At 41.0% G+C, this 27385-nt stretch overlaps 1 protein-coding gene and 1 long non-coding RNA gene across 5 annotated transcripts in view; both read left to right on the top strand.

Annotated features, from left to right (window-relative positions):
• LOC137450886 (uncharacterized) overlaps positions 1 to 12177 on the top strand; it is a 67756-nt gene extending 55579 nt beyond the window's left edge. For 3 of the 4 annotated variants that reach the window (XR_010989676.1, XR_010989673.1, XR_010989675.1), the window contains 2 exons: positions 8030 to 8102; positions 9521 to 12177. This is a non-coding gene — a long non-coding RNA (uncharacterized lncRNA). Of the gene's footprint in view, positions 1 to 3509; positions 3609 to 4241; positions 4332 to 6645; positions 7414 to 8029; positions 8103 to 9520 lie in introns of all 4 variants that reach the window. The other variant, XR_010989674.1, reaches the window with a different exon arrangement.
• A 165-nt stretch (positions 12178 to 12342) lies between these two features.
• RFT1 (RFT1 homolog) lies at positions 12343 to 27121 on the top strand. The gene is made up of 13 exons (XM_068157869.1): positions 12343 to 12420; positions 12518 to 12603; positions 13240 to 13356; positions 15172 to 15361; positions 15943 to 16044; positions 16960 to 17094; positions 17977 to 18055; positions 18323 to 18373; positions 20572 to 20702; positions 20960 to 21104; positions 22122 to 22227; positions 23626 to 23875; positions 24754 to 27121. The coding sequence occupies exons 1-13, from the start codon at positions 12358 to 12360 to the stop codon at positions 24916 to 24918; spliced, it is 1620 nt and encodes a 539-aa protein (XP_068013970.1). The 5' UTR covers positions 12343 to 12357; the 3' UTR covers positions 24919 to 27121.
• Positions 27122 to 27385: the final 264 nt, after the last annotated feature.

Genomic DNA, 27385 nt, shown 5'->3' on the forward strand with positions numbered 1-27385 from the left:
TGTGATTTGCTGGTTTGCTGAGAAGGCAAACCAGTAAACTAAAACATATATTTTGTCCTTTGAGAGTCTAAGACTTTTCAGTCTGTTTACCAATTTCCTCTTGTTTGCTATGGGAGTACATATCCTCCCAAGGGAGTGTTCTGAGGAGTTCTACGTGTGCTTACTCTTCACTTGGGGATGCAGTGTTAGTGAGTTCTGTGAGTTCTTGATCCATAATGAGTCATTTGAACCCTCTCATATTTTGCCTTAGAGAATGGAAGGATCATAGAGACGTCCTTATAAGGAGCCAGCATGCTCCTTCTGTGTCAAAAAAGATGACAGCTGACAAGGTGTGGCTCTTAAAACCTCTATGCCTTTGTTTTAAAAAGGAAGACATTCACTCTCAGGCTCTCTGCATGGTCTCTAAATGCATCTTGCTGTTTTACTTAATTGTGTGTGCTTGATTTCCTCTTCTGTCTTGTCCAGTTGTAAAGCTTGAACACTGGAAATACTGTTTTTTCCCCAGAGGCAAATACATTCTTGTGAAGGACAAAGCATCTGAGAAAATTGGGGTGAAAAGGAAGTTTAGGAATTGTGTGGCATAGTTTTCAAATAAAAATGCCAGGATTTTTTGAATCTTACAGAGGAATGGTTTGCTCTGTTCCTCCCACCCCCCACAAGTCACTTATTTTGCAAATCATGGTCAGTTATGTGGATGTGTACTGTATTGCATGTTTATTGAGAATATGCAACTTAAGTTGCACTCTCCAAGCTGAAAAAAACAGGGAAATGTAATGAGAAGCTCTGTAATAAGGTGCTCTGATTGAGCACAGTGCTATTTGTTGCACCTGGCTGTCATATTTCCATTTGCTCGTCTCATACAAGGATTCTGACTGCGACTCAATATTAGTATGAAGCTCAGAACTTGCAAAGGATTGGAAGGACCAAGTGCCAAGATGCCAGAATTGGATGGGCTGAAACTGAGAATGTTTGGCTTTTTAAGTTGCACCAATTTTCACTACGTGTAATCTTGTCTCACAAAGGGAGATAATGAAGTAGTATTTTGAGGGCTCTGAGCAAGTCCCTTTCTGCTGTTGAAAAGAAAGTGGTAGCAATGCATATTTAGGCCATTCATTTTTATCTATTTACAGTATAGTTGCAAGTTTTCTGCTGCTCATAGTAAAATTCTGTCTAACACGTGCTGCTTATTGACTGTAAAAAATTCTCTCATGCAATTCCAAGGGAAGCCTGGGAAGCTTTGCTCTTCCATCTACTGTCTGTACATCTTACAAACTGCACTGGAATAATTAGACCAAAATTTCCTATTTATTCACAGACTAGCAGAAATTGATCAGTAACACTGGAGGCTGTTCTCAAATTATTCTGGTGCTGTCAGCATAATTTGGACTCTGTAGCAGGCTGGCACTGCCAGCTTTTGCATATTGCTAGTCAACATTTACTTTAGCGGTAGTTGCAGTGCAAGGTTGTGTGCAGTTTCCCTGCCCCCCACTGGTGTTTTGGGGTGAATTAAAAAAAAAACCAAAACAAAAAGGCAATTCTTGGCCCCACACAGCCTTGGCAATCCCATCCAGCTTTCATTTTCGTGTTTTCCACATATGGTTGTGAAATCCAGGGTCTGACTGCTATTCTAAATATAGACTCATCATTCTGTTAAAAATGATAGATGCAATAAGTCTCACTTTGTTTTCAAGACCTTTCTTTCTCTTTTGCAATATAATGAAGTGTTGAGTCCTGTTGTCCATTTCACAGAGTCACTTTTGAGGTAACTTAGTTTTTTAAACTGAATATTGGGAAGTAGCTCCTTTTTCCCTTTTGAAATGCAAAGCATAATAGTAATGAGCACTTGCCTTTGCCTGTTTGAGTAGCTTGTGTCTGCTCTTAACATAGGTGCTGTTTTTAACAGGGCTGTGCTTGTTGCTTTGTTAGCATTTACAGGACAAAGCAGTGATGATGGTATTGGCGAAGAGCAAGCTGACTTGATTTCTTAGCTGAGTTTTGAGCTTTTGTCTCTTCCACTGCACTGCTTGGTTGTAACCTCCTTGTGTGCATCTGTGTTATTAAGCTGATCAAATGGAATTACCTTTAAATGAATGGTTTAGCATTCTCTCTCTCATATGATGTAAAGTTTTGTCTAGGTTGTAGAAAGACCAAGTGAAGTAAAGGAGTTTGATATCTGCAGACTGAATCTTCATGCATTTGTCTACACAAAAAGCAGGAAATAGCCTGAGATGCTAGTAATATGCTTAGAACAAAATCTGAGGTTTTGAATAGCTTTCACTGCTTTGGCAGCATTTTCCATTGTCAAATTTACAATTATTTGTTGCATAACTATTCAGAAGCAATTCCACCAGAGCAGATTTCAGTTTGAGTGGCCTGTAACACCCCCAGACCACTCCACTTCTTTTTGGTACAGGAAAGAATATATAATGTCACATTAGGGAAGCAAAACCAGTAAATGGCACTTTAAAGCCAACAATTTTATTCCTAAAAAGAAACAATTATACAAGCCTGCAGCTGGCAGTCACAGCTGATGATGGTCTTCAAAAAGCAAACAGTTTTTGGGTGGTGGTGATGAGATACAAGGATCTAAAGGTTGTTTAAAATTGCCCAATTTTTTGAGTCAGGCTCAACAGGTTTAATCTTGCTGATGTAAATGTTCCTTTGAGTAACTGAAAGTACATTTGAAAAACCAATATGTGAGGACAAGAGCAGTCCTCAATAGTCTGGTGAAAAATCTAGAGTTACATAATGAAAAGGATTTCTTACTTTCTATCATTCTGGGTTACCAAGGCACCTCAGATTTTGGGCCTGTATTGATGCAAATTGTGTATTCTCTAGCTCTGTAATGGAATTAACTGCGTTGTTTAGTGTCATAGTTACAAGATCTCTCTTCTCTTTGTCAATAATCACATGCAAATAGTGACATGAAGATCTGAAGGCTTGCCAGAATTACAGTATGGAAATAAGGCTCATTTCTTACATAATTTCCTGACTAACCCTTTCCCAGGCTGCAGTAGAGTGTAATATTCTAAACCATTATCAAGAACATGACAGACTGAAGCACAGCATGCTTTAGTATCTGCAAGAGGTTGAAGCTATTAAAGTCAAAGTCTGGGGATAGAGTGTCAGTGGAATTGCCAGAAGAGACACTTGGAAATGCATGCTTAGATAGGGATGTTCAGGTTCTCTGTGTGTCTGTGGTGGAAAGGGTTCTAGAAGTTAGTTTGCCACTAGCAATTTGCTATGGAATCATCAGCAAGCCTGATAAGCTTTCCATCCATGCAGATGGAAAGGAAATGGTTTTGTAATGGACATCAGGAGTATATTGTGGGTAGCAGATGATGTACATTGCTAATTCAGTCTCAGACGTGTGGTCAGATCCTTTTGTTTGAACCTCTTCACAATCTTCAGGATGTGAGTGGGAGTTTTAAACAACTCCTGTGACATCTCTTGTAATGATGCTCTGATATTACTGGTTTCTAAGAAAAGAATTTAAAATGTATATTTAGGTAGGATGGACTAAAAATGCATGGTGAAGAACACAGTGCTTTTGAAATCTGCTAAAGAAAACACTCTGGCATGAACCATGACCTTCAAGCTTCTGAGTGGTGAGTATAGGTGCTAGTAAGAGGTTATGGCTCCATATTAATAGTGTGCTGTGCCTTTAGCTTTTGAAAATAATACTGATGAGGTCAGGACAATGAAATTTCTTCCATTTAGTGGTATTTTGTTTCTGATGCAAGAAGTAGTCATACATGCAACAGCAGAATACCAGAGCCCAGGGGTATGGCTTTGCTTGCCAGGCAAGTACATTGCTCTCTGTGGACACCAGTGAGAAGGATATCCACCTCCTGTGGTTTGGTATGAACAGTTCTGTCCACTGCTCATTCAGAGTTTCTCCCCTTTGATAAACAAAAGAAATTTTCCTAAATGTTTTGAACTTAGATAAAAATGGGAAGGCCTGCCTTTGGGGCTTCAGTCACAAGCTGTGCCAGAGGAGGTTTAGGCTGGAGGTTAGGAAGAAATTCTACACAGGGAGAGTGATTGCCCATTGGAATGGGCTGCCCAGCGAGGTGGTGGAGTCACCATCATTGGAGGTGTTTAGGAGGGGACTTGCTAGGGTGCTTGGTTGCATGGTTTAGTTGATTAGGTGGTGTTGGATAATAGGTTGGACACGATGATCTTGAAGGTCTCTTCCAACCTGGTTTATTCTATTCTATTCTGCTTTTGTTTTCTTACAGGCTGATGACTGTTTTGCAAACCCTCTTTCACTAGGCAAGAAGTCAAACCACAAATCTTGGTAGGAAGGCAGACTTAAAATGGAATACCTGGTAGGATATAAGGCACTGTTCATAGCATAAATTCTTGGGGATGTAGGAAGTATAGAGAATATAAAGATACCAGCATCAAGGTGCCCATGTGGCCCTTGTATGATTTGCAGGGCAAGGAAACAGAGCCCTGTCTGTCCAGAGTGTCATTGCAGTAGTGCTAAAGCTGTACCTCCTGTATTTATGAATAAGGTGCTGAACAGTATATGCCCAAGTGTCTTGACAGTACTACAGCCAATCCTTTCACCACGATGCTGGTGTAGTTGGGAATGCATTAATGGATGAGTGTCATTTATCTTCATTGTCTGTTGTAATGGGCAATTTTTTACCCTCTGCATCACCTTTGGAAAAAAGGGGAGATATCCCAGGAAGAGTTTAAGGGTGTTGCTAGGTCATGTAGGAAAGAAAATAGAGAGGCAGTAGTCCATTTAGAACTTAGACTAGCCACTGCTGTAAAGGAGAAGAAAAAATGTTTCTATAAATACATTAACGGCAAAAGAAGAGGCAAGGACAACCTCCACTCTTTATTGGCTCCAGAGTGGAATATAGTGACAAAAAATGAGGCAAAGGCAGAGGTACTCAATACCTTCTTTGTCTCAATCTTCAATAGTGGGACAGGTTGTCTTCAGGACAAGTGGCCTCCTGAACTGGCAGATGGAGCCAGGGAACAGTATAGTCCCCCTGTCATCCAGGAGGAAGCAGTAAGGGACCTGCTGAGACACTTGAATCCTCACAAATCCATGGGACCAGATGGGATCCATCCTAGGGTGCTGAGAGAGCTGGCAGATGAGTTGGCCAAGCCGCTCTCCGTCATTTATCAACAGTCCTGGCTCACTGGAGAGGTCCCTAATGACTGGAAGCTGGCCAACGTGATGCCCATCCACAAGAAGAGCCAGAAGGAGGAACTGTGATATTTACAGACCTGTCAGCCTGACCTCAGTGCCAGGCAAGGTTATGGAACAGTTTGTCGTGTGTGCACACAGCACCTACAGGATGGCCAAGGGATCAGGCCCAGGCAACAGATTTAGGAGGGGCAGGTCTTGCCTGACCAACCTGACCTCTTTTTACAATCAGGTTACCTGCCTAGTGAATGTGGTGCAGGCTGTGGATGTAGTCTACCTGGACTTCAGCAAAGCCTTTGACACTGTCCCCCACAGCAAACTGCTGGAGAAGCTGGCAGCATGTGGCTTGGACAGATTCACTCTGAAATGGGTCAAGAACTGGCTGGAGGGTTGGGCCCAGAGAGTGGTGGTGAATGGTGCCACATCCAGCTGGCAGCTAGTCACTAGTGGTGTCCCCAGGGATCAGTGTTGGGCCCCATCCCGTTCAATATCTTTATTGATGATCTGGATGAGGGGTTTGAGTCCATCATCAGTAAGTTTGCAGATGACACCAAGCTGGGGGCAGGTGTTGATCTGTTGGAGGGTAGGAGGGCCCTGCAGAGCGACCTTGACAGGCTGGATGGGTGGGCAGAGGCCAATGGGATGAGATTTAATAAGGCTTAGTGCAGGGTTCTACATTTTGGCCACAACAACCCCAAGTAGCACTATAGGCTGGGGACAGAGTCGCTGGAGAGCAGCCAGGCAGAAAGGGACCCGGGGCTGCTGGTAGATAGTAAACTGGACATGAGACAGCAGTGTGCCCAGGTCAAGAAGGCCAATGGCATCCTGGCCTGTATCAGGAATAGTGTGGCCAGCAGGACAAGGGAGGTTATTCTTCCCCTGTATGCAGCACTGGTCAGGCCACACCTTGAGTTAGGGACAAACTGTTGACACGTGATGGTTCAGTTGTAATACAGTCACAACTTGGCTGATCAAAGGGAAGCATTTTTTTTCTACTTGACTGCTTAGCACACAAACTCAGAGTGCCTGGCAAACCTGGGAGAAAAAAAGTATATATTTAAGAGGAAATAAAACAGAAAAGCTTATTTAGTAGAGAAGCAAGAGGGGAGTTTTACTTCACAATCTACTTACGGGACAAGGTTGGGGAAGTCCCCTAACATTGTTAGCATGACACAAGATCATGTGTTTGAAGACTTGCAGAAGGGCATCTTGCTGGTCTTTTCTATTCATCTCTTACCAGAACTGTGATGTTTAGGGTCAGCTTCTGTCCTTAAACCTAAGCCATCCTGTATTTCTCTGATCCATATAAGCTTACAGATTTAAAGAGTAGAGTCTTGCTCCTAATGAACTGCGAATAGACTCGTCAAGGTCTGTTGTTGTGTGACCCTGGGCATCCTTGAACTAGTAGATAATAATTGTACTTTTATCTCAAGAGAATGACATGTAATGAAGCTTTGTTTCCAATTGAAATGGAGGCAAGGAAGTTGACTACATGGACATCTGGATTAAAGGAAGAGATGATTTTGACCCTCAATATTATTTTCTTACATTGAAGAGCTCGTTAGGTGACCTCCTGCTAAAAGGTAAATAGGCCATTGGGAAGTCTTCTCTTCATTTGTACTTATTTGGGAGAGTTAAGTGTTAAGTTCTGCTTCCTGTATTACTGAGCTTTTTTCCTAACTGGATTCCAGGGTACTGAAAGTGGGATTTAACTGTGGAAGGATAATGTGGGAGTTTCTGAAACTGAATAGAAAAACATATGCTTATTTAAGAGATCCCTTGCTTGTCATTAAGGAGTAAGAGGAATCCAAAAGATTTATCTCACTTAGCTGTAACTGTCATGAATGCAAGAGAAGAGGGCATGGAAATATTCTATTCTATCAATTTGTCAAACTAATCACTGTCTTGCTCAAAGGAGTTATTTCAGGGAAGAATGGAAGTCAGCTCTCAAGGGAGATGGAAATGAATGACATGAAAGATACCTGACTTGTAATTAGTTCTGTTCTACAGGTGATGATGCTCAATATTATATAACATCATACAAGTGGAATTTGAAGGCAGTGTATAGTGACTCACAAATTCTCTGTTCTCAGTCTTTATAAGGCACTCCATTAAGTGATTCTTCTCCTAGATGCTGGATTCCTGAAAGTTGAAAAGCTGCTTACTCCATTTTGTCAGATATCCTCCTGATTGTTAAGCATAATTCCTGCATGTCTCCATCTGCCTCAGAAGTAACTCTTCAGGTGATGCAAAGGAGAAAAGGAAAGAGAAACCTGAACATCTTGTGCTCAGTGCATTTTCAGAATCCAAACTCCTCTAATGTGTATTTGAGAAGTACTTGCCAGTTGAGTCCTTCCATGTATGTATTTTACTGTGTTCACTGAGTTATTGTCACTGTTGATTTTAGAAGTCTTAAGGCCATTTCATGCACAAGTCACACGGAGGTCAAAGTAAGTTTAATAATTGTTCTTGAATTCTAAAATAGAATCATTCTGTGTGAGTACTCAGCACTTGTGAACTGTTTTAATGAGCACAGCCTCATTTCTGTATTCTGAAAGTAAATAGTGTTTGTGAGTATGTGTTTGTATAGCAAACAGAAGTCTCTTTTGCAGGCTTTCTGCACCTCTGCATCTTTTGGGTACATTTTTCCTCAAGGGGAGGTAGCCTGGAGCTTACAAAGATGCCAAGCATTAGATGGTAGAGATTTTTTAAGTGCAGATGCTCACAGCTGCAAAATCTGTTTCTATAATCTTACTGTAGCTATTACGCTTCAGAAATCTCTTCTGTATGTTCACTAGCAATGCATTGGTCAACACCAAACCTGCAGCAGCAAGTGTAACTGTGATGTTAATTTTACAGAATGCAGAGGAAGACAGAGGAAGAATCTACATTTTTGCTGCAGCACCTACTCCTCACCACTTCTACATTTCAGGTTTGTAGGTTAGAATTTGAGATGTCCTGCCCTCCAGAAACAGTACTTATCACAGTGGCAGTCAAGTTGTGTATGTCTAGCATGAACAATACATAAAAGCAGATAATATTTTGCAAGCTAAAGGAAATTATCCACAAGAGAACTTCGTAATTATGATAATTGCTGACATTATGAACTTTCCAAAAAGACTGAAAGATGTTCCATTGTAAGGTTTCTTATTTTATGCACTGGTAGGCTTCCAGAGCACATAGCAATTAGATGAATTGTCTGCTTGGTGTTCGAAGTAAGGGGCTGATACAAAGCTTCCTGAGACAGGTAGGACAGTCTGTTAGATTACAGTAAAAATGGCTGGAATTTCTAGCCTTGAAGTAGGCAAGACAGAAATCATCTTCAGCTAAACACAGAAATAAATACAAAGGAAATGCTTAGTATTTAGAATCTACAAGACAGCAAAGATTGTGCAGACTTCATGTGCATGCTTAAGGAATATACAAATTCTGCAAGAATTTTAAGCAAGAAGCTTGCCAGTTCCAGCGACAGAACTGCTGTAATTTATTACTTCCCTCAGACTGAAGAACTGAAATTCTATTTGGTAGACTTTTTTAGAATGCATGTTGAATGTTACAGATTTTTAAATTGCAAAGGGAAGAAGAAATGTGTGAAGCTTACTGGAAACAGCATTGTGCAGAGTGCTCATTTTTTGTTCTTGTAATCTACAGATGCTGTTTCTTATTCTGCCTAATATACTGTAAAGTATGCAGTGTAATAATTGGCACTGTTCCTGAAAACATAGTACTATCCTGTCCTTAATAGTTTGATTTTCAACTTATGTATTTGCTGCCTTTTTCTTGGCCTTTTTTTCCCTTTGAGTTAAACATTGGCTTACATTCCATTTTACATATAAGAAGGTGCCAGTCTTCCATTTATTTAACCTGCAAATAAATAAAAGTTGAATTTAAAAGTGAAATTGATAAATCAGTAAAACCACTTGATTGAATTACATATCAAAGGTGTATTTAAGGCCCAAGTGCTGTGAAAACATGTAAAGCAAAGTTACTGCTACACTACAAAGTCAAAAGCTCCTCTGGAAAGCTAAGACAGTGCATTTTCCAGATGTTGCTTCTGACAGAAAACAACTGTGTGCTTCAAAAAACCCCTTTTTTCTTTCATCCAAAAGAAAGGACAAAAATCAAATCCTTACTGAACTAATGATGTAGCTGGGGAGAAAGAAATGCACATTTTTGTTTAACTATTTAACATGCACAGAGAGATTAACGCGATCCACAAGGCTTGGGGAAACTAATCTAAAAAGCTCTCTGGGGACATTTTGGTTGGAGGGAAGAGACACTGGCACAGCAGTAATTCCTAATGTGTCCTTTGCTGCTGAATAACCTGTGAATCTCTTTTGCTTCCTGCAGTTCTGCTCTGAATTGGAAATTCAACATGCTCAGGCCCAGACACATCCCTGACCTGAGATGGATGCTCAGAGGAAGGAAGAAAGCCTAATGAGATGTAGTGCCTAGTCTGGCAAGTGACTCTCTGCTTTGACACCAGTTTCCTAGTTATATCTGTGAAGGAACAAGTTTTGTATGATAAGGAATAAAAAGACAAATCTCTTTTATGCATTACTTTTAAAAGAGAAACAATGGAAATTAGACCCAGACTTAATATATTTGTCCTGTGCCAGCACAAGGCCTCTGAGCAGTATAGGGAAGATAATATTTTGCCAACTCAGAAACAAGTATTTTGTCCTTGTTAATGAGCTGGCAAGTGTTGACTTGTAGCAGAAGCACAGCAGTTCTGTTAAGCATCGTGCTCCCTACAAAGTGTGGGGTATTGTGGACAGTGAGCTCTGCAGAGCCAGGACTGTGCAGAGCCAGGACTGTACAGAACCAGTTCTGTATCCACTCATCTCCTTTAAGAATCTGCACATCCAGAACAAGATAGAATCATGCTGCAGGCCAGAGGGGTAGAAATAGGAGTGTGTATCTCTTTCTTAATGCAGTGCATGCTACGGGGAAAGTCTGCTGCCCTCAGAGCCAGCTGCAGGGCCACAGAGCAGGGCTGGGCACACGAGCAACAGCATTTGGCTGCGCCCTGAGGGCATCAAGGATCTTGCTCGGTCTGTGTGCTTCATGAACTGGACAGGATGCTGCTGGGTTGCTCAGGCAGCACCAGAGTTTCTTAGTTTTTTGTTTGGGTGTTTTTTGGTTTGTTTTTTTTTTGGCTTGTCTCTAAAATAAGTCTTGACTGCAAAGCTAAAAGCTTCTTCAGCAGCAGAAATATACAGTCTTTAGCTCGCAGCCTAGTCTGTCATTTTGTGTTGTCATGCACTATTCTGGGAGGTATCACAGAATCAGGCAGCAGGAGGGAAGTTTGCATATGATTTCATAGCACAGTTGGTTTTCTAACTTCATTCCCCAAGGGACCTTTGAGGGAAAGGAAACACACAAATAAAATAAATACTAAAATATATTACTCATGATGAAGTGCAGTATTTATCTGGGCTAATAAAATACAAATTTGCTAGTGATTCTTTATACTGGATTGTATTTTACTTCTGTAATGAGGTCTTTGCTTTAGAACAGATGAGAAGTCACAACTGACCAGAACTGTTTCCAGGTTTCATTGCTGATTTAATAAGATTTCTGCTTCCCAGTCTCACTCCGTCATTAATTTGGGAATTTTTGTCCTGGAGTACAAAAGACCTTTCCAGCTCTATTCACAGCTATCTTGCCTCCTTTTATGTAAAGGAAAGTGAGTTATTTTATAGTATCCTGCCACAAATGGTTGTCTCAGAACAACTAAGAGATGGATGTTGCAGTGAGAGGATGCAAGAATGCTCTAAGTGGGCACTGCCACTGTAGGAAAAGTTGTTTTGACTGCATGTTCTTGGTACTGTGCAGTACTTGGGTCCTCCTTTAAGTTACACCTATTCTCAAACTGTGTTACTAAAAATAAGCATTTTTGTCAACTCTATCGTTAAGCCTGCTCACAAAGTCTTGTGGATAAAATTAAGTTAGCTAATAGGTCAATTTGTAAGTTTGAAATACTTCTCTTACTCTGATTTGTGTGGTGTCACATTGCTGTTATGAGTTGGCCTATTATTATAACTGCTCTTCTGACAGCCTGCAGTAGAATCTGAAAGATGCTGTTGGAGTACAATGACTCACTTTTCAGTCTAGCCTCAAGTATGTGCTGAAGGGACTGGCTGGTGTTCTTGCTGCCGCCTGCCTCAAAGGCCGTTTGCCATCTAGTGGCTTGGGAGCATTAATGCCAAAAGGGTCTAAGTGGCAAAGCTGGTTCCTATTAAAAACAGTTGAAGTTATAGTTGCTTCTCTTCCTTTTCCATCTCCCCTTGCTTTGCAGCTGTTTCTGTTTTAGTTTTATGAGGTGACAAGCCAAACTGTCCAACAAAGCATCACTAGTTGTCACTTAGAGTTCTCCATGGCAGATGCCTAAAAAGATTGGACTATTGCCTCCAGTCAGCACACTGATTTATCCTGGTTTATTTCCTGAGATTCCCTACTTCTGTAATAAAAATATTTGTATGTATAGAGGAGTAGTAACATGAATTCTTCCTGAGTGTTGGTATATGCTGCATGTTTCATGTTCCTCAACTGCATTCTTGTTTCCCTGGACAGCATTGATGGTAACTTGTGAAGGTTTTATTCCCAAAGTTCAACCACCCTTATTGACATTAGTACAAGCCGCAACATACTTAGTGACAACTGAAATCAAAAGACTTCTATTACATGCCACTAAGAAAAGGGCAGAGCTTGAATTTTTGTTTGGAGTAGCTTTTTTGCCTATGCTTTGCCTGATTTGTGGAAGGACTGCTTGCTCTAACTGCCTGTTCCCTTTCCTACTGAAACCAAATTGAAGGAGTTTCCTTACTTTTTACAGCCAATCTGTGCTCCATTCAAAGACTACCGAAGGGCCTATTTCAGGATCTCTGACCCGTGTTTATCTAAATGGCATTACAGTTACATGGGTGAAATGTTTGTCCCCAAGTCTGAGGGGCTTGTGGACAAGGATGCCGTAATGCCATCACCTCTATGAAGCCCGCGTGCGTACACACACCCTCAGCCCGCGAGCCGCGGAGTGAGCGAACGCTGCGCCGGCTGTGCCCGGCATTGGTTTCCCGCCCGGAGGCTGAGCCGGCCCCGGCAGCGCGGGGCACCGCCCTGCCTGACGCCATCGCGGCGCGACGGCGGCGCCTGCAAATCCTGCCGGCGGGGCACGGCGGGGGCTGATGGCCTCGCAGGACGTGCTCGGCCAGACCACCCGGCTGGCCTCCTCCAGCGCTTTGTTGCAGGTGCCTCCCCTCTCCTTCTTCTCCTCAGCGGTGCCCGGCGGGAGCCGCCTCAGCCTCGCTCGGCCCGCAGGTGTTTCCCGTGCGGCTTCCTCCACAGGTGCTGTTCCGGGTGGTCACCTTCGGGCTGAACGCGTTCACTCTGCGCTACCTCTCCAGAGAACTGATCGGTGTTGTCAACGTGAGGTGAGCACTCGGGTGAGAAGCCCGTGTCCCGCATCCCGACCGCGCTCTTCTGAAGCATGACATACGTGAGGCTTCCCCAGGAACAGGGCTCCCGGCTCTGGGATAGGGCTTTAAGTGGCTGTGCCTGTTGCAGAGTCTCAGGGTTTCTGGTCTATAGGGTGTGTCGCTAATAGCACTTTGCACAATGCTGTTTAATTTACTGTTACGTGATTTACAGTGTTTGATCGTTGAACGTTTCACAGTTTATGTTTTGGTTTCTGATAACCTCAGTTTCAGTTACTGCTGACCTGCCTTCATGTTAAGCCATCAGCTTGCTGAAGAAGAGCGAGACGCAATTGCATATTATGTGCTGTTGCTATACAACAAATTTTGCAACTACATCTTTGGTTTATAGCATGCTTGAAGTATTTCTGCCATTTGAATAATCACATGTAACACTTTTATCCTCTTTTTTAGGAGATACTAATTATATCTTGTAGCACCATGGGTTTTTTGGATACCTGTTAGATTTGTCTGTCAGGCAGCCCTGTGTAAAAACAGTCAGTGATGCTACTGCATGAAGGATTTCAGGAGTATTGTTTAAAGGAATAATTTTACCCTTTTCTTTTTTTCTTTTCTCCTCCTCATCTCCTTCAGGCTGACTCTGCTGTATTCAACGGTTGTATTCCTAGCCAGGGAAGCATTTCGCAGAGCTTGTTTGAGTGGAAGTACGAAGCGAAACTGGACCAAAACAATTAATCTCTTGTGGCTGACGTAAGATGCCTCTTAACATTTCCTGATTTAGAATTTATTTCTGATTTTTGTCTGAGAGCTCAAATAATGAGAGCAATTACTTATTTGCTGAGGCAATTATTGTAGTATTGGACATTTAATAGCTTCAGTCATGTTTCAGGACCGATGCAGGAAGCTGTTGCTTTAGCATTTACAGACTTCATCTTTTCTTGGAGTAGGTAGGAAAGCAATGTTGGCAAAGTTGTTATTGGGAGCCATTTGTTCTGTTACTTAGCCTGGTGTTAGTTATGTTGTAGCTGTTGAAGGACAATCATGATGCACAAATATGTAGTCCTCTGCCTTGTCAGTCTTCCTCTTATATTGCCTGATGTGCATTTATGGAACTGCTTTACATTTCTTTCTTTTATCTTCCCCCTAAATTGGATGTTTTTTTTTTTCAAGGTCTTGAGCCCTGATGTTTATTGATATGGCAGCATAAACACGTTGGGTAGATGTGAAGAGGTAAAAGAGAGTTGAAATTAACAGGGAGTAAGGAGGACTGCTTCGTTCAGTTGCAGTGCTCTTTATTGCAACAAGTGGATAGGTTAAAGTTTACGTAAGGATGCAGCCAGTGCAATTGTACATTGGAGCTAAGCAGATTTTGAGAGTTGTTTCTCCTTCCTTGTTCCTGGACGCACCTCTCTGCTACTTCTCTGCCAAGTCTAGCAGCTGTGCAGCCTCAATTAGATGGGTTGGGAAGTAAAATTACCTGTCTGACATGGTGGAAAACCACCCCTGTGTGAAAAGAGCGTGGTTCCTCACTGGATCACCTTACTGACTTTCCCTGGAAATGCACAGCTCTTAGTTGGCTCTGGCCCAGGAATGGGCATTGTGTGTGATCATCTGCATCCAGGCGTAAAGAAGACGGATTGTCCCCTTCAAGGATAAAGCTTAATACTGATACTTGAAATGGATTAGATCTGGTCCTTTTGCCTCATTATAATCAGTGTCCTGCTATTTGACTGCCTGTCAAATAGGCTTTAAATGACAGAGTTAACAATGACCATGTGTGCCTTTTTCTGTTTTTTTTTGTTGGTTTTTTTTTTTCATTCATAGAGAAGCATAACTTAAAATGAAGACTGATTTTCTTGAAGGAGCTCAAAAATATCTTAGCTTGATGTCAGATACCTTAGGGATATGATAATAATGATGTAAAACTTTTTGCAAACGGCTAGAAGCTTTGTGTCCCTGAAGCAGTGTCAACAGAAGGTAATACAAGTCTGCACTCATGTGCCTGCCTTGGCTTTTTAGCTCCAGTCACCAATTGAAGTGGTTCAGGACTACACTAGAGAATTGGAGAACTGATGCACCTCAGGTGCAGGCCTGCATTTTCTTCAGCTCACTCTGCTGTCACTCTCTGAAGAACCAGGGATTTTTGAAAGATCGAAGGTAGCAGTTGGAGTGGTGGCATCGTTGTCTGTTACAGCAAGATCCAGCAACGCTTGTCTGCCGAACCCCTGGTAACCCAGCCCTGAGGGGTGTGAAGTATTCTGCAGGCTGACAGAGGATCAGATTTCTTTGATCCTAGGGAACAAGAAATGTAGACAGTTGACCTTATGCTAGACTCTTTAGTAGAAAATAGAGAAATCAGAAAAATGTTTTCCATGTTGTGCAAAAGAAAGCTGTTGAAGTATTCATTTAAAAAAAGATCTTGGTATGGTAACAGTGGAGATGAATGAAAACCCCTCAGAGTTTTAGTTGTTGAGTTTTTAAGAAATGTTGGCAATATTTGAAATGTTAATGCTTTTTTTCCTCCTCAAGTAACATTTCTTTTGATTTTGTTTCCTAACTTTTCAGAGTCCCTCTTGGTGTGTTTTGGTCTGTCTTTTTGGGCTTAGTCTGGCTACATTTGCTTGAAGTACCTGATCCTTCTGTGGTTCCGCATTATCAGGCTGGTGTAGTGGCATTTGGTTTGTCTGCAGTTGTTGAGCTTCTGGGAGAACCATTCTGGGTTTTAGCACAAGCTCATTTGTTTGTGAGGCTTAAGGTTAGTGAAGTCTATGGGGTTGTATGTGTGTGTGAATTACATTTTTCTGTTGAAAAGAACAAACTTCTGAACTAGGTTGTTTGTGTATTCAGGCATGTAGAAAACCACAGGACTGTGTGTACTGCTTAGTACTGTATGGCATAGTTGTAACATAGATATAAACTTGTACCTGTTACAGCAAGTAAGTTGGTTTATTTAGGAATTACTACCTTAGTGAACATTAAATACTTAAGTAAGTGTTTTAATTGCAGGGAGAGGTGCATAGCTTCCACAGTTTTGCATTGGAGTTGGTGGTTGTTGTGAAATTGTGAAATACGACAATTGAGAGCATGATTGTCTCAAGCAAAAATTTCCCCTTATGCCCCATACAAAGGACTGGGAAAGTGCAATGGAGAAATTGTGAAATGCCAGAATAGAAAATATACAGAGAAATGACAATCTAAGCTCAGCAGAAAGGATCTCTGTCAGAAAGTCACAGTGACTTTGGAAGTCTTGTATTCTGTGGGTGAAACTAATGTATTTTCAGTCTGTGTATGTAATTATGCTGGCAGAAAATAACCTGTGTTTTCCTTTCCTTAAAGGTAATTGCTGAAAGCCTTTCTGTGGTGTCAAAATGCATTTTGACAGTTATTTTGGTAGTCCTTTATCCTCACTGGGGCCTCTACATTTTTTCCTTTGCTCAGGTAATTTTCCTGTGTTCTTTTTTTTCCCCTCTATAAATTCTTGATTCATCTGAATTTTTCTTTGCTGCTGGTGGTATTTTGCTTGCTGAATAACTTTTGAGGAGGTGAGAGAAAATGCTTCAGGGAGGTTTAAGATGTAGCACCTGTCTTTGTTATTTTCCTCTTACTCATTACTGACTTGGCACTGATCCTCAGCAGTTTAGTGGATGCCTGTGAAGGCATGTTTTGCACATAAGGTTGTGTTCTCTTATGAATTCTGTGGTAACTCTTAGTCACATATACATTCTGATGCTTGAAGACTGTTCACCACCTGGATTCAACATCAAACTTTGCATTCTGCTGTGTAGGAGATTATAGTCACACAGGTCTTTTTATCAGCCTGTACCACCAACCTTTATCAGGACGTGCTGCCCATGTTTAATGTACTTGTATTGAAACTATTTCCTTACTACAATGAAGAAGGGCTATACTGGCTCCCAAAAAAATTGGGTTGTCACCTAGTAAAGGTCAATTTGCCTGTGATAACATAAATGAGATCCACTTCAGATGTGGACATTTGGTGGGGTTTTTGTCCAGGTTTTGCAGTGGCTGTCCTAGGTAGTGTATCATTGATCCAAGACAGAGACATGTATGGTAGCTCCTCTGTCAGATGGGTTTTGGGCTGAATAACTGCTTTATAATTGGAGTTTAACCATGCTAAATAGATATAAAGGTTGGCAAAGGGACATGATAACATACAGATGAAAAAAAAAAGTCAGCAGCATTCCTGGGGGGGTTAGTCTTCATCTCCTTTAAAATTTAACACAGTCAGGATCACTGTTTGCTTTCCCTGAATTTGGAACTCTAGCATGTAATTCTGCATTGCAAGTTTAGTTTATATCACTGATGGTTTTCCTTTGTTCCTTCCTTCTCCAGCTTTTATATGTCAGTGTTCTAGTAATGTGCTATATAATTTATTTTGTGGTGTTTCTGGGGTCTCCTGAAGCAACAAAGAAGTCATTTCCAGTCGCTAGAATGAAAGCTCTATTACCTACTTTGGTGGAAGATGAGGTAGGTTGCACTGTTAATTTCTTGGTTTTAATTTTTTTCTTGAGAGAGCTTTGACAGTCTGAGATAATGGAAGTAATGGAGTGATTTTGAGGATATCTCTGCACTGTGGAGGATGACTGACTGGAAAAAACAACATTCAAATTGTTTGTGGTTTGTACCAATAAAATCCTTGTCAGAAAAACATTATGAAACTTCTTTGCTGTTAGGGACTTGTTGCTGACTTATCTTTTAGTATCTTTGCATAAACCATTAACCGGAGATAGAACATCTGCAGTGGGCAGGAAAATGACAAGGTGTCACTGGATCCAAGGCAGGAAAGAAAACAGAGCTGTTTTACCATGTTTATTTCGGTACTTGGACTTTTCCAGAAAATAAACACGGTGGAACACAGCATCCTACTGCTACTCTGATATCTCTGATGTCATCTCAAAATGAGCTAAGAAAGAAATGAAAAATCACAGTGAGAAAGAAGACATGTTGAAAAAGATTTGCAAATTGGAAAGATTAAGGTAGTTGCAAGAGTGCTGGGACAATGTGAAGAGCATTATGCAATTTCTGTGTACAGTGAATGTGAAAGTTCTTTTGGCATACTAAAGAGCTCAGGGTTTTTCCCCAGTCTCTTTGATTAGTATTTTTTATAGAAAGCTTATTTGGATATTCTACATGTAGCAACAGTAATCTTCAGCAAGGGCAAAAAAAGGCTTTGCCAGATCAGATGGATGCTTGTATTTAGCAATATTTTAGATGGGTTGTTAGTAGTTGTGACATTGTGGGTTTTCCTCATCAGTACATTAGAGTTAGCCAAGAGTATTCTTATCTTCTGTTTCTACTCAGTACTTTCAGTCATGTTTATTAACTTTCAGTACTTTTTCTTCTTTGCAGACCTTTGTTAACTGGAAGGAAGCACGCTTAACTTGGAGTTTCTTCAAACAGTCCTTCTTGAAACAGATTTTGACAGAAGGTGAGGCTTGACATCTGCTTGTGATAGAGAAGAAGTAGTGAATGCTGTTTACAAAACTGAGAAAGCTGGGGTGGAGGTGAGCATGCAACTTACAGAGATTGCTGCCAACAGAGGTTACTAACCTAGCTGAAGTGTTTTTAGAATATTCTAAACCAGGTGGTGTCCTATTTGACCTTGTCTCTTGAATACTTAGTGTTGGAAGTGCCTGAGCAAGTACTGGGAAAAGTTTAGGGACTTGTACTTAAGTTCTTTATTTTGAACTTACAGGGGAACGATATGTGATGACTTTTCTGAATGTGTTGAATTTTGGAGATCAAGGTAAGTGTGATGGTCTTGTGGAATGCTGACTCTGTTCTCAGTCATTGCTCTTCAGGTGGTTCTGAAAATTAAGTATTGAAGATAACTTGAAAATGTGAGCTAGCAGAATTGTAGAAACATTCAGGTTTGAAAAAAACCTTGGGATCACCAAGTCCAACCAATAACCCTGCTCTGCAAGGTTCACCCCAAAACCATATTCCCAAGCGCCACATCCAAATGACCTTTAAACACATCCAGGGTTGGTGACTCAACCATCTCCTTGGGCAGCCTGTTCCAATGCCTGACCACTCTCTGTGAAAAAAAATGTTCTTAATACCCAGTCTAAACCTACCCAGTTTGCAGTTTGAGGCTATTCCTTCTTGTTCTATCACTTATTACCTGTGAGATGATTTCATAGCCTTTGTGACTTTGAGGTACATTTAGGTGAATGATTGATAGACAGAAAAGAATTTAACTGAAGATTCTGGACTTCAAGTTTTCCTTTGAATAAAACCTTTCCCATGTATGATACCATAGATCTTGTTTCTTGTTATGTAAACTTCATGTGTACCTCACACATCCAGTGTTCTCTGGAATAACTTAGTCTAGTTATGGAGTAGTGTATGGCAGTAGCCCTTCAGATGACTGAGTTGCAAGTTAACTTGGGGAAGGAAAATAGGCTGTAATTGTTGACCTACTGTTAGAAGTTTCTTGGATGGGTTGAACTTTTTAATTGTGGGCAGTAGTATGTTCTCCACCATAAATAGAGAGTATATAGTTTCATAGTTTCATTCAGGGTTGGAAGGGACCACAAGGATCATCTAGTTCCAACCCCCCTGCCATGGGCAGGGACACCCCACACTAGATCAGGCTGGACAGAGCCTCATCCAGCCTGCTCTTAAACACCCCCAGGGACGGGGCCTCGACCACCTCCCTGGACAGCCCATTCCAGGGTTTCACCACTCTCATGGTGAAGAACCTCCTCCTCACATGCAGCCTGAATCTCCCCACCTCCAGCTTCATTCCATTCCCCCTAGTCCTATCACTACCTGAGATCCTGAGAAGTCCTTCCCCAGCCTTCCTGTAGGCCCCCTTCAGATACTGGAAGGCGACAATTAGGTCTCCTCGGAGCCTTCTCTTCTGCAGACTGAACAGTCCCAACTCCTTCAGTCTGTCCTCATAGGAGAGGTGCTCCAGCCCTCTGATCATCCTCGTGGCCCTTCTCTGGACACGTTCCAGCACCTCCACATCCCTCTTGTAATAGGGGCTCCAGAACTGGACACAGTACTCCAGGTGGGGTCTCACCAGGGCTGAGTAGAGGGGGAGGATCACCTCCCTCGACCTGCTAGCCACACTTCTCCTGATGCAGCCCAGGATCTGATTGGCTTTGCGGGCTGCAAGTGCACACAGAGTGCTTGCCACTGGTAACTCTGGCTGTTGCTGCTCCTCTTCCCTTGCAGAACAGTTGCCTCTTGCTTGTAGGGTCTTTAAAAGAGCAATAAGTACAAATATGCCTATACTTTAAAAATCTTGAGAAATGTTTTGGTTCCATTCCAAGTCCAATGAAATCATCTAGAACGTTACTACAGGATTTCACTGTGAATGTGTCAAGCACTTCTCCATATGCCTGACTTCATACGCTCTAAGTGACTGTACTCTGTGTGTGTGGATGTATGCACACACATAGATGTCTTAGCAGATTTGGAACAGCATCTTGCTGGGGATGGAAGTGCTTCTAAAATGTCAGGTAGGATTGCTCTTTCACTTCCATGGAAATAAAAAGAAAGAGCAACCTCACAGTAAAAATAACTACCTTTCTTTTCTTCTGAATCAGTATGGTCTTACTGTTCTTGTTCTCATTCAGTGAAATTCATGACGGCCTGTGATAGCTCTTCCCATAGAGGAAGTTAAATGTGGCTTGATGCTGTTACTGGATCCACATCTCTGTAGTTGATGGTGCTGCTCTAGATGGTAACATATATGAGCAAACCTTGTAACTCTGAGCTCTGGTTGCTGCGACTGTCAGAAATGTTAAGGAACCCTGCTTTAATGTTGCCTTGAATTCCACTAGTTTTGTCTTTGTTCAATGGGAATAAATGAGAATTCATGTTCTTGTTAAGGACTTGGAATTAAAATGCACCAAAACTTACAGATTACTTCTATCTTGTTCTGAGGTGTTTGATTTTTATGGTTTCTGTGGGTTTCTTCTTTTTCACAAGGTGTATATGATATCGTGAATAACCTTGGTTCCCTGGTGGCCAGATTTATCTTTCTGCCTATTGAGGAGAGTTTTTATGTCTTTTTTGCTAAAGTGTTGGAAAGAGGGAAGAACGTAAAGGATCAGAAGCAGGTACTTTTCTTTTGGATTAATGCAAGTGCTGTTTGTACTTTTCCTTGAACAGACATATTTATGCTTTGTGTGAAACTTGTCATGAGTGAAATACAGAATGACAATATAGATAGAAAAACATTGCTGGAGATGAAGACCACGTGTATGGCTAATTCAGTAAGAAAGGAAGAGTTTCATACCTTTTCTACACTGCAGACCAATCCTTTGTGTTTTTTTTTCCTGTCACTGACTACTTGGTCTTTTTTTCTTTTTTTCAGGATGATGTTGCTATGGCTGCAAATGTATTAGAATTGCTGCTGAAACTTGTGCTTCTGATTGGCCTTACCATCACAATTTTTGGCTATGCTTATTCTCAGCTGGCTCTGGATATTTATGGAGGCTCTATGCTCAGTTCTGGAACAGGTAAAGATTTACAGAGCGAACAAAGAAGCCATTCTTTACAGAGAGAATCTGCTGCTGCTATGAATTCTTGCATAAATCAACACCTTTTTTTTCATGTAAAACTCCTGTTGATTCCAGTGACTTAGCTTGGCTGAATCTAAAGGACAAGAAAAAGATACAAAATCTGAGTTTTGAAGTCACGTAATCATTTCTGGCTCAAAAATCTGCACATAATTTTTTATCTAGCACCATTTTGAATGTATTGAACAGCCTTGTTGGTAGTATAGATGTTTTGTAGGTGTTGGATTTGCCTCGTGCAATGCTTTCAGGACCAGATGTAAGCAGGCAAAGACCTTAATTACGTTGTACAGCAAAGTTATATAGTCTGTCAGAAGGCACATACATCACATCTCAGTTGGTCATTTTCTACTGGCATACGTGTAATTAAGGCATACAATAGGTCAAAATAACAAAACAATATTTTAACACATCCAATCAAATTCTGCCCAGCTTCTCTCCTTCAGTTACAAGGTGTTTACATTACCCTCAGAGTCAAAGACAAAACATAGCTCTCTCTAATTCGAGCAAAGGCAAATCTGCTCTGTAGTCTTCTAAAGCTATCTGAAAACAGCCCTCTTCCCACACAGCCTTTCTGTTTTCCTTACTGTTGTGTTCAGAATACACTGTTTATTACTTGTAACTATTGAATTAGTTTCCACAAACTTCTGTACAATAGAAGATTTGGGTTATGATAAAAAGTACTTTTTAATTAGGAAATCCCTTTGAATAAGATTCTTTGTTTTGATGGATATCTTTCCTGTTACTATAACAACTGCTGTTCTTGGGTAGTTTGGGATTTCATTGCTTGGGTTTTTTTTCTTGCCTCCTTTGTGTTCTTGTCAAGATATCTAGGCAGAAAACCTTTGTCAAATTAAATTATTTCCATTGTTACATTATAATTTTTGTTTCTTAGTGTAAGAACAATGCAGTTTTACCAAGGAAATAATAATTTCCTTATCATTCTGATGTCTTTTTTAGGTCCAGATCTCCTCCGATGTTACTCTTTGTATGTCCTGTTTCTTGCTATCAATGGAGTAACAGAATGCTTTACATTTGCTTTGATGTGCAAAGAAGAGGTAGACAGGTAGGAAATAGTGTCCCCAGAATATTCCTGTGATTAATCTTCACGTGGTTAGCTTGGAGCTCAGTGTGTACACAGAACAGTTCTGCGTGAATGTGTGCTTGGAAATGTTCTTTTCTGATCATTTATTTTTTTTTCCAAAGAGCAAATTTCTTTCTGTAGTTATTTAAGAGCTGTGCTTCTCATCTCCAGAGCCAGATGCAATAGATGGGCAAGCAAACGTGCACTGATTCTGATTTTTACGTGCTTGTGTTTGTTGATAAACATTGATATTCTTAACAAATTAATTGTAATGACCTTATAAAGGCATGAGTGCATTTGAAATCAGCGTGAAAATATCCTGCCCCCCTGAACAACAGCTACATGTTTAGCTGTCTGCATGTAGATGTAGAAAGTGTTAGCAAGTGTTTAAATACCTGAGTTAAAAGGTTAGACATGAAGTTTTTGTACATCCCTAACTGCAGAAGTAATTAGAATGTGAAGGCTTGTGTTCTGTACATGTGCTTGAAGTGACAGTTTTAATTTCAGACATCCTGTCACTGGAAACTCATGAATATGTTGCAGTTGTTAAAATTTTTCATGGACAGTTACTGTCCTGAATGATCTAAATTCAGTGGTTTATCTGCTTAAAGTAGGAAGCTGGACCAGATGACTTCTTGAGATCCTTTTCTGCCTTGATCATTTTCTGATTCTGTGTTCATCCTGGGTTGCTGACTCAAAGCCTCATGGCCTTCTCACTGCTGCCATCAAGCTTTCTTGGTATAGAATAGAATAAACCAGGTTGGAAGACACCTTCAAGATCATCGCTTCCAACCTGTCATCCAACACCACCTAATCAACTAACCCATGTAACCAAGCACCCTGTCAAGTCTCCTCCTGAACACCACCAGTTTATGTAGCAGCTGTCCATTACAAGGCCTTTCCAAATTAATTTCAATGAAGTTTGCTTATCACAGCCAAAGCACTGTGTTCTAGGCATACCAAAGGCTGCTTTCTGAAGTGTGAACTTGTTTTCAAAGCCACTGTTTGGAGCAGAAACTAACTAAAACATTATCTTGTTGCTGAGCATTGTTTGATACATATCTGAAATAAAATAGAAGTAGTCCACAAGTTTTTACATTATTAATCTTTGATACTAAATTTGACCTTCTGAAGTGAGTATACAGCTGAAGAGTGAAAAAGAACTTCCTGCACATAATGTTCTTGCTTTAATTTGATGTATTTTCCATTCTTCCAAGGATTTTTTTTCCACTATCTCCGTTCTCCAGTTGATATCCTTCCATTAGAAGATAGAAATTCTCTTACTGCTTTTCACCTCAGAAAATAAATGCTTTATTTCTTCAAAGATAAAGTTAGTAAATAAATACTGTAGCTGTTGTCATTTCTTTTTTCTCTCTCTAGGTATAATTTTGTTATGCTGGCTTTGTCCTTCACATTTCTGTGCATCTCTTACTTCCTGACCCACTGGTATGGCAGTGTAGGCTTTATCCTTGCCAACTGCTTTAACATGGGTATTCGAATAGCTCACAGCATCCACTATATCTATGATTACTTCAAAGCAAGCACCTACAGACCTTTGAGAGGCCTGCTTCCCTCACCGGTTTTGGTACTTGTTTACATCCTAAGTGGAGTTATCACTGGTTTCTCAGAGGTAAGCATCTCTTTTCATTGTTCCCACTGTGAAAGTTCACATCAAATGACTTTTGTGTCCACAAGCAGAGCAAAACCGTTAGCAAAAAAAGGCTCATGAGAATAGGCTGGAAGACTTGCATTACAGGCAAGGCAAGATATAATAATAAGAGATTCTATCTGTGATATACAGGTATTTTGACCACAAGTAGAAGATGGGTTTGGCAAGCGAAATAAAAGGTAGCATATTTCTGCTGTCTGTAGATCAATCCATGTCCTTAGTTTGTAATGGAAGTTTTGCAGTAGCACAAAGAAACTGTAACTACAAATTCTGTAGTAAAGAAATGACAGAGGGAAACCAATCAAAAGACCAGAAATGAAAATTGCCAAGAGCACATTCATCACATTTATTCAGACTACAGGGTAGTAATTGCCCTGACTAATTATTATGGAGGTGGTTGCATTTCAGTGTACAGAGATCTGGCAGGTTGGAAATCCATTACGCCTTAGAAAGGAGAGCTTTATATTTTGGAGTGGAGGATTTCTGGTGAGGCTTTGTAAGAAAACAGTGGTGCAAAGCAGCAGCCTTGTATGATGGCACCCTCAGTTGCTTTCATATCTCAATTAACATATTTCTGCATGCCAGATAGTAACAGCTTCCACATGTACTGGGTATCTATTGAATGCCTGTTTTCTGCTGACAGAATTTTCTACAAGAAAGTGTTGTGACTACTGAAGATGATCAGTAGAATCAGTGCAGGTGACAAAGCCACGTGCAGCTTGGTGGTGTGAGCATAGTCAGGAGAGCTGCTGGACCTTGGTTTTCTATTTTTATTGAGACAGTCAATCTACTTTGTGCTGAGTTGTTTTCCTGCAATTGCTTCTTTTCTTCTGCTGTAGGTATTCCTCTGCTGTGATAAAGGTTGGATGGGAAGGCTGATTCACATCTGTATTGGGGCTCTGTGCTTTGCAGCAACCATCATTACAATGCTCAGCGCAGAGACCAAGCTGGTCCACTTTGTCAGAAGCCAGTTCCTTTCCCGGTATATGAAGAAAGGAACGTGAAACGCTCGTGCAGAACAGTTCTTGTACCTGCTTGCAGTAAAGGGCTGTGGTTTTTTTTTCTGCCTCAGGTCTGTGTGGAAGAATCTTTGCACATGTGTTTCTTGAAAGCATTGGTATTGGAGTGGCAATGTAAAAGATTGCAAACGGAGTAGTATTTTGTTTTCTTCACTGGTTGGTGCAGTTCAAGAGCTGAGAAATTTTCTTTTTATCCAGTTTTCTAAGCTTTTCTTTAAACAGCCTCTTTGGTAATGAATGAAGATCTGAGGTACACTTGTCTGATGTAACCTAGTTGACAGACCTCGTGAAGAGAGTTCCTGTTCTTGCCACTGAAGAGTACACACATGAAGGTATCATATGGCCTAAGACGTAGTTAAGAACGCTCTTATTTATCACGTTGGGCTGCTTAATAGAGAATACATGTTCTGACAGAAAACCCCCAAAAAACCCTGGGGTGGGGGGAACAAAACCACAAAAAAAACTTCAAACAAACCCCACAAAACAAACCAGGGGAGGGACCAAGACCACTGTAACTGTTTCTGAAGTAGATGATAACACGGTGCCAAGATTGAGTTGTCAGCGTGGTAAAGCGTAAAACAGCGAACGGAGAGTCCCGACGTTTACAAGTAGATTAATGTTGGGCACAGCATGTGGCTGTGCTAGCTGTGTGAGATTATTTCATTCAGCATATCATTTGTTTATGAGGGTATTGATTAACTTGTCAGAAACACTCTGAAGCCTTAGGAAAAGGGGAAAAAAAAAAAGGAATTTTGAGCAGTGTTTTGCAGAAGGTGTTAAGTGCAATCATGGTGATGCTGAAGTTCCAGAAGGTTAATCATAAAACTTCATTTAGTCTTTTTTTGGTTTTATCTGAGATTTTTAAATGCCAGCACAAATAAATTAGTCTCAGTAGAAATGGCTTTGACTTGTCTGTGAAACTGAATGTTACACATATTTGATAAGATTCTGGTTTTTCCAAGGATTTATGTGCGTTCACACTTTAAATATTGGATAAAAAATGCTTCTTTCTGTTGGAAGAAGTTTTCCTCAGGTTTTATTCAGTCTTAACCTTTATACTGATATTTTTTAATTATTTTTTTTTTTTAATTCTTTGAGTTTTTGAAAATTTGGGCCATTCAGCAGCTGTAAAATGAGATGTTAGGATGCTGGCTTAGGCTTACTAATGGTGTATCTGGTATCATAGTAGTATCATAGTATCAGTCAGGGTTGGAAGGGACCACAAGGATCATCTAGTCCCAACCTCCCTGCCATGGGCAGGGACACCCCACACTACATCAGCCTGGCCAGAGCCTCATCCAGCCTGGTCTTAAACACATCCAGGGACGGGGCCTCAACCACCTCCCTGGACAACCCATTCCAGGGCTTCACCACTCTCATGGTGAAGAACTTCCTCCTCACCTCCAGCCTGAATCTCCCCACCTCCAGCTTCATTCCATTTCCCCTAGTCCTATCGCTACCTGAGATCCTGAGAGGCCTTCCTGTAGGTCCCCTTCAGATACTGGAAGGCCACAATTAGGTCACCTGGGAGCCTTCTCTTCTGCAGACTGAACAGCCCCAACTCCTTCAGTCTGTCCTCACAGGAGAGGTGCTCCAGCCCTCTGCTCATCCTTGTGGCCCTTCTCTGGACACCTTCCAGCACATCCATATCCCTCATGTAATAGGGGTGATCTGAAATTGGCAGTTTCAGCATGTACAAGTGGCAGGTTTATAATGATTGATGTTCCTTTTGTCATGGTTGGATGGACCAGATTTGCCAAGTGATGAAAAATGTGTGCTCAGACATGTTCAGTAAAGAGCTTTTAGTTTAATTATGTAGCAATCCCTCAGATCCTCAGACTGCTTAAAAAATGGCATATGGAGTTCATCCTAGTAACCAAAGCTCACAGTGTTAAATGATTTCTGGTATTGCTGTCTTCAGTTTGGTACCATTAGGAATGTTATCTACACTCTGGTAGTTCTCACTTGGAGAATGACACCAGAGATAGTTTATATGAGAATTTAGTGATTGGAAAGTGAATGCACAGAAGCCAAAAGTTAACAGTAGGAGGAAGAGAAAGGTGCACTTCCACCAGGTAATGATGGTGTCTCTGTTGTCTTGCTGGGAAATGTAGCAGAGACTTGCTGATTCTTCTGAAGTTATGAAAACTATGTAAATAAAAAATGCCCTCACTAATTTGTGTGCCAAGTGAATTTGTCAGTTGTTTTCTTTTTACACTTTTTTCTGAGTTGCCTTGCAGTGTTTTTTCTCATTTCCCCCAGGCATGGAGTTTATGATGAAGCACAGCTCCATACACTGCAGTGGGCTGACACTTCTTTATTAGAAGTTGTCAATGCAGCTCCTTTACCTACGTGTTCATAATTAAAACAATCAAGACAGTTGAAATTATGAACTCTTTTTAAGGTCTGTCGTCTTCTGCATAGCTTTGGGACATGATTGTTGGAATACCTC

This window comes from Melanerpes formicivorus, unplaced genomic scaffold, assembly GCF_026170545.1.
Source record: "Melanerpes formicivorus ecotype bairdi unplaced genomic scaffold, bMelFor1.0.p_v2 SCAF_38, whole genome shotgun sequence".
NCBI lineage: Eukaryota > Metazoa > Chordata > Aves > Piciformes > Picidae > Melanerpes > Melanerpes formicivorus.

Excerpts from the sequence above, each read along its gene's own strand:
- RFT1 (XM_068157869.1), top strand. The coding sequence starts at position 12,358 with ATGGCCTCGCAGGACGTGCTCGGCCAGACCACCCGGCTGGCCTCCTCC. Across the intron at positions 21,105-22,121 it reads TATGCTCAGTTCTGGAACAG|GTCCAGATCTCCTCCGATGT; the intron begins GTAAAGATTTAC and ends TGTCTTTTTTAG. Across the intron at positions 23,876-24,753 it reads TTATCACTGGTTTCTCAGAG|GTATTCCTCTGCTGTGATAA; the intron begins GTAAGCATCTCT and ends CTTCTGCTGTAG.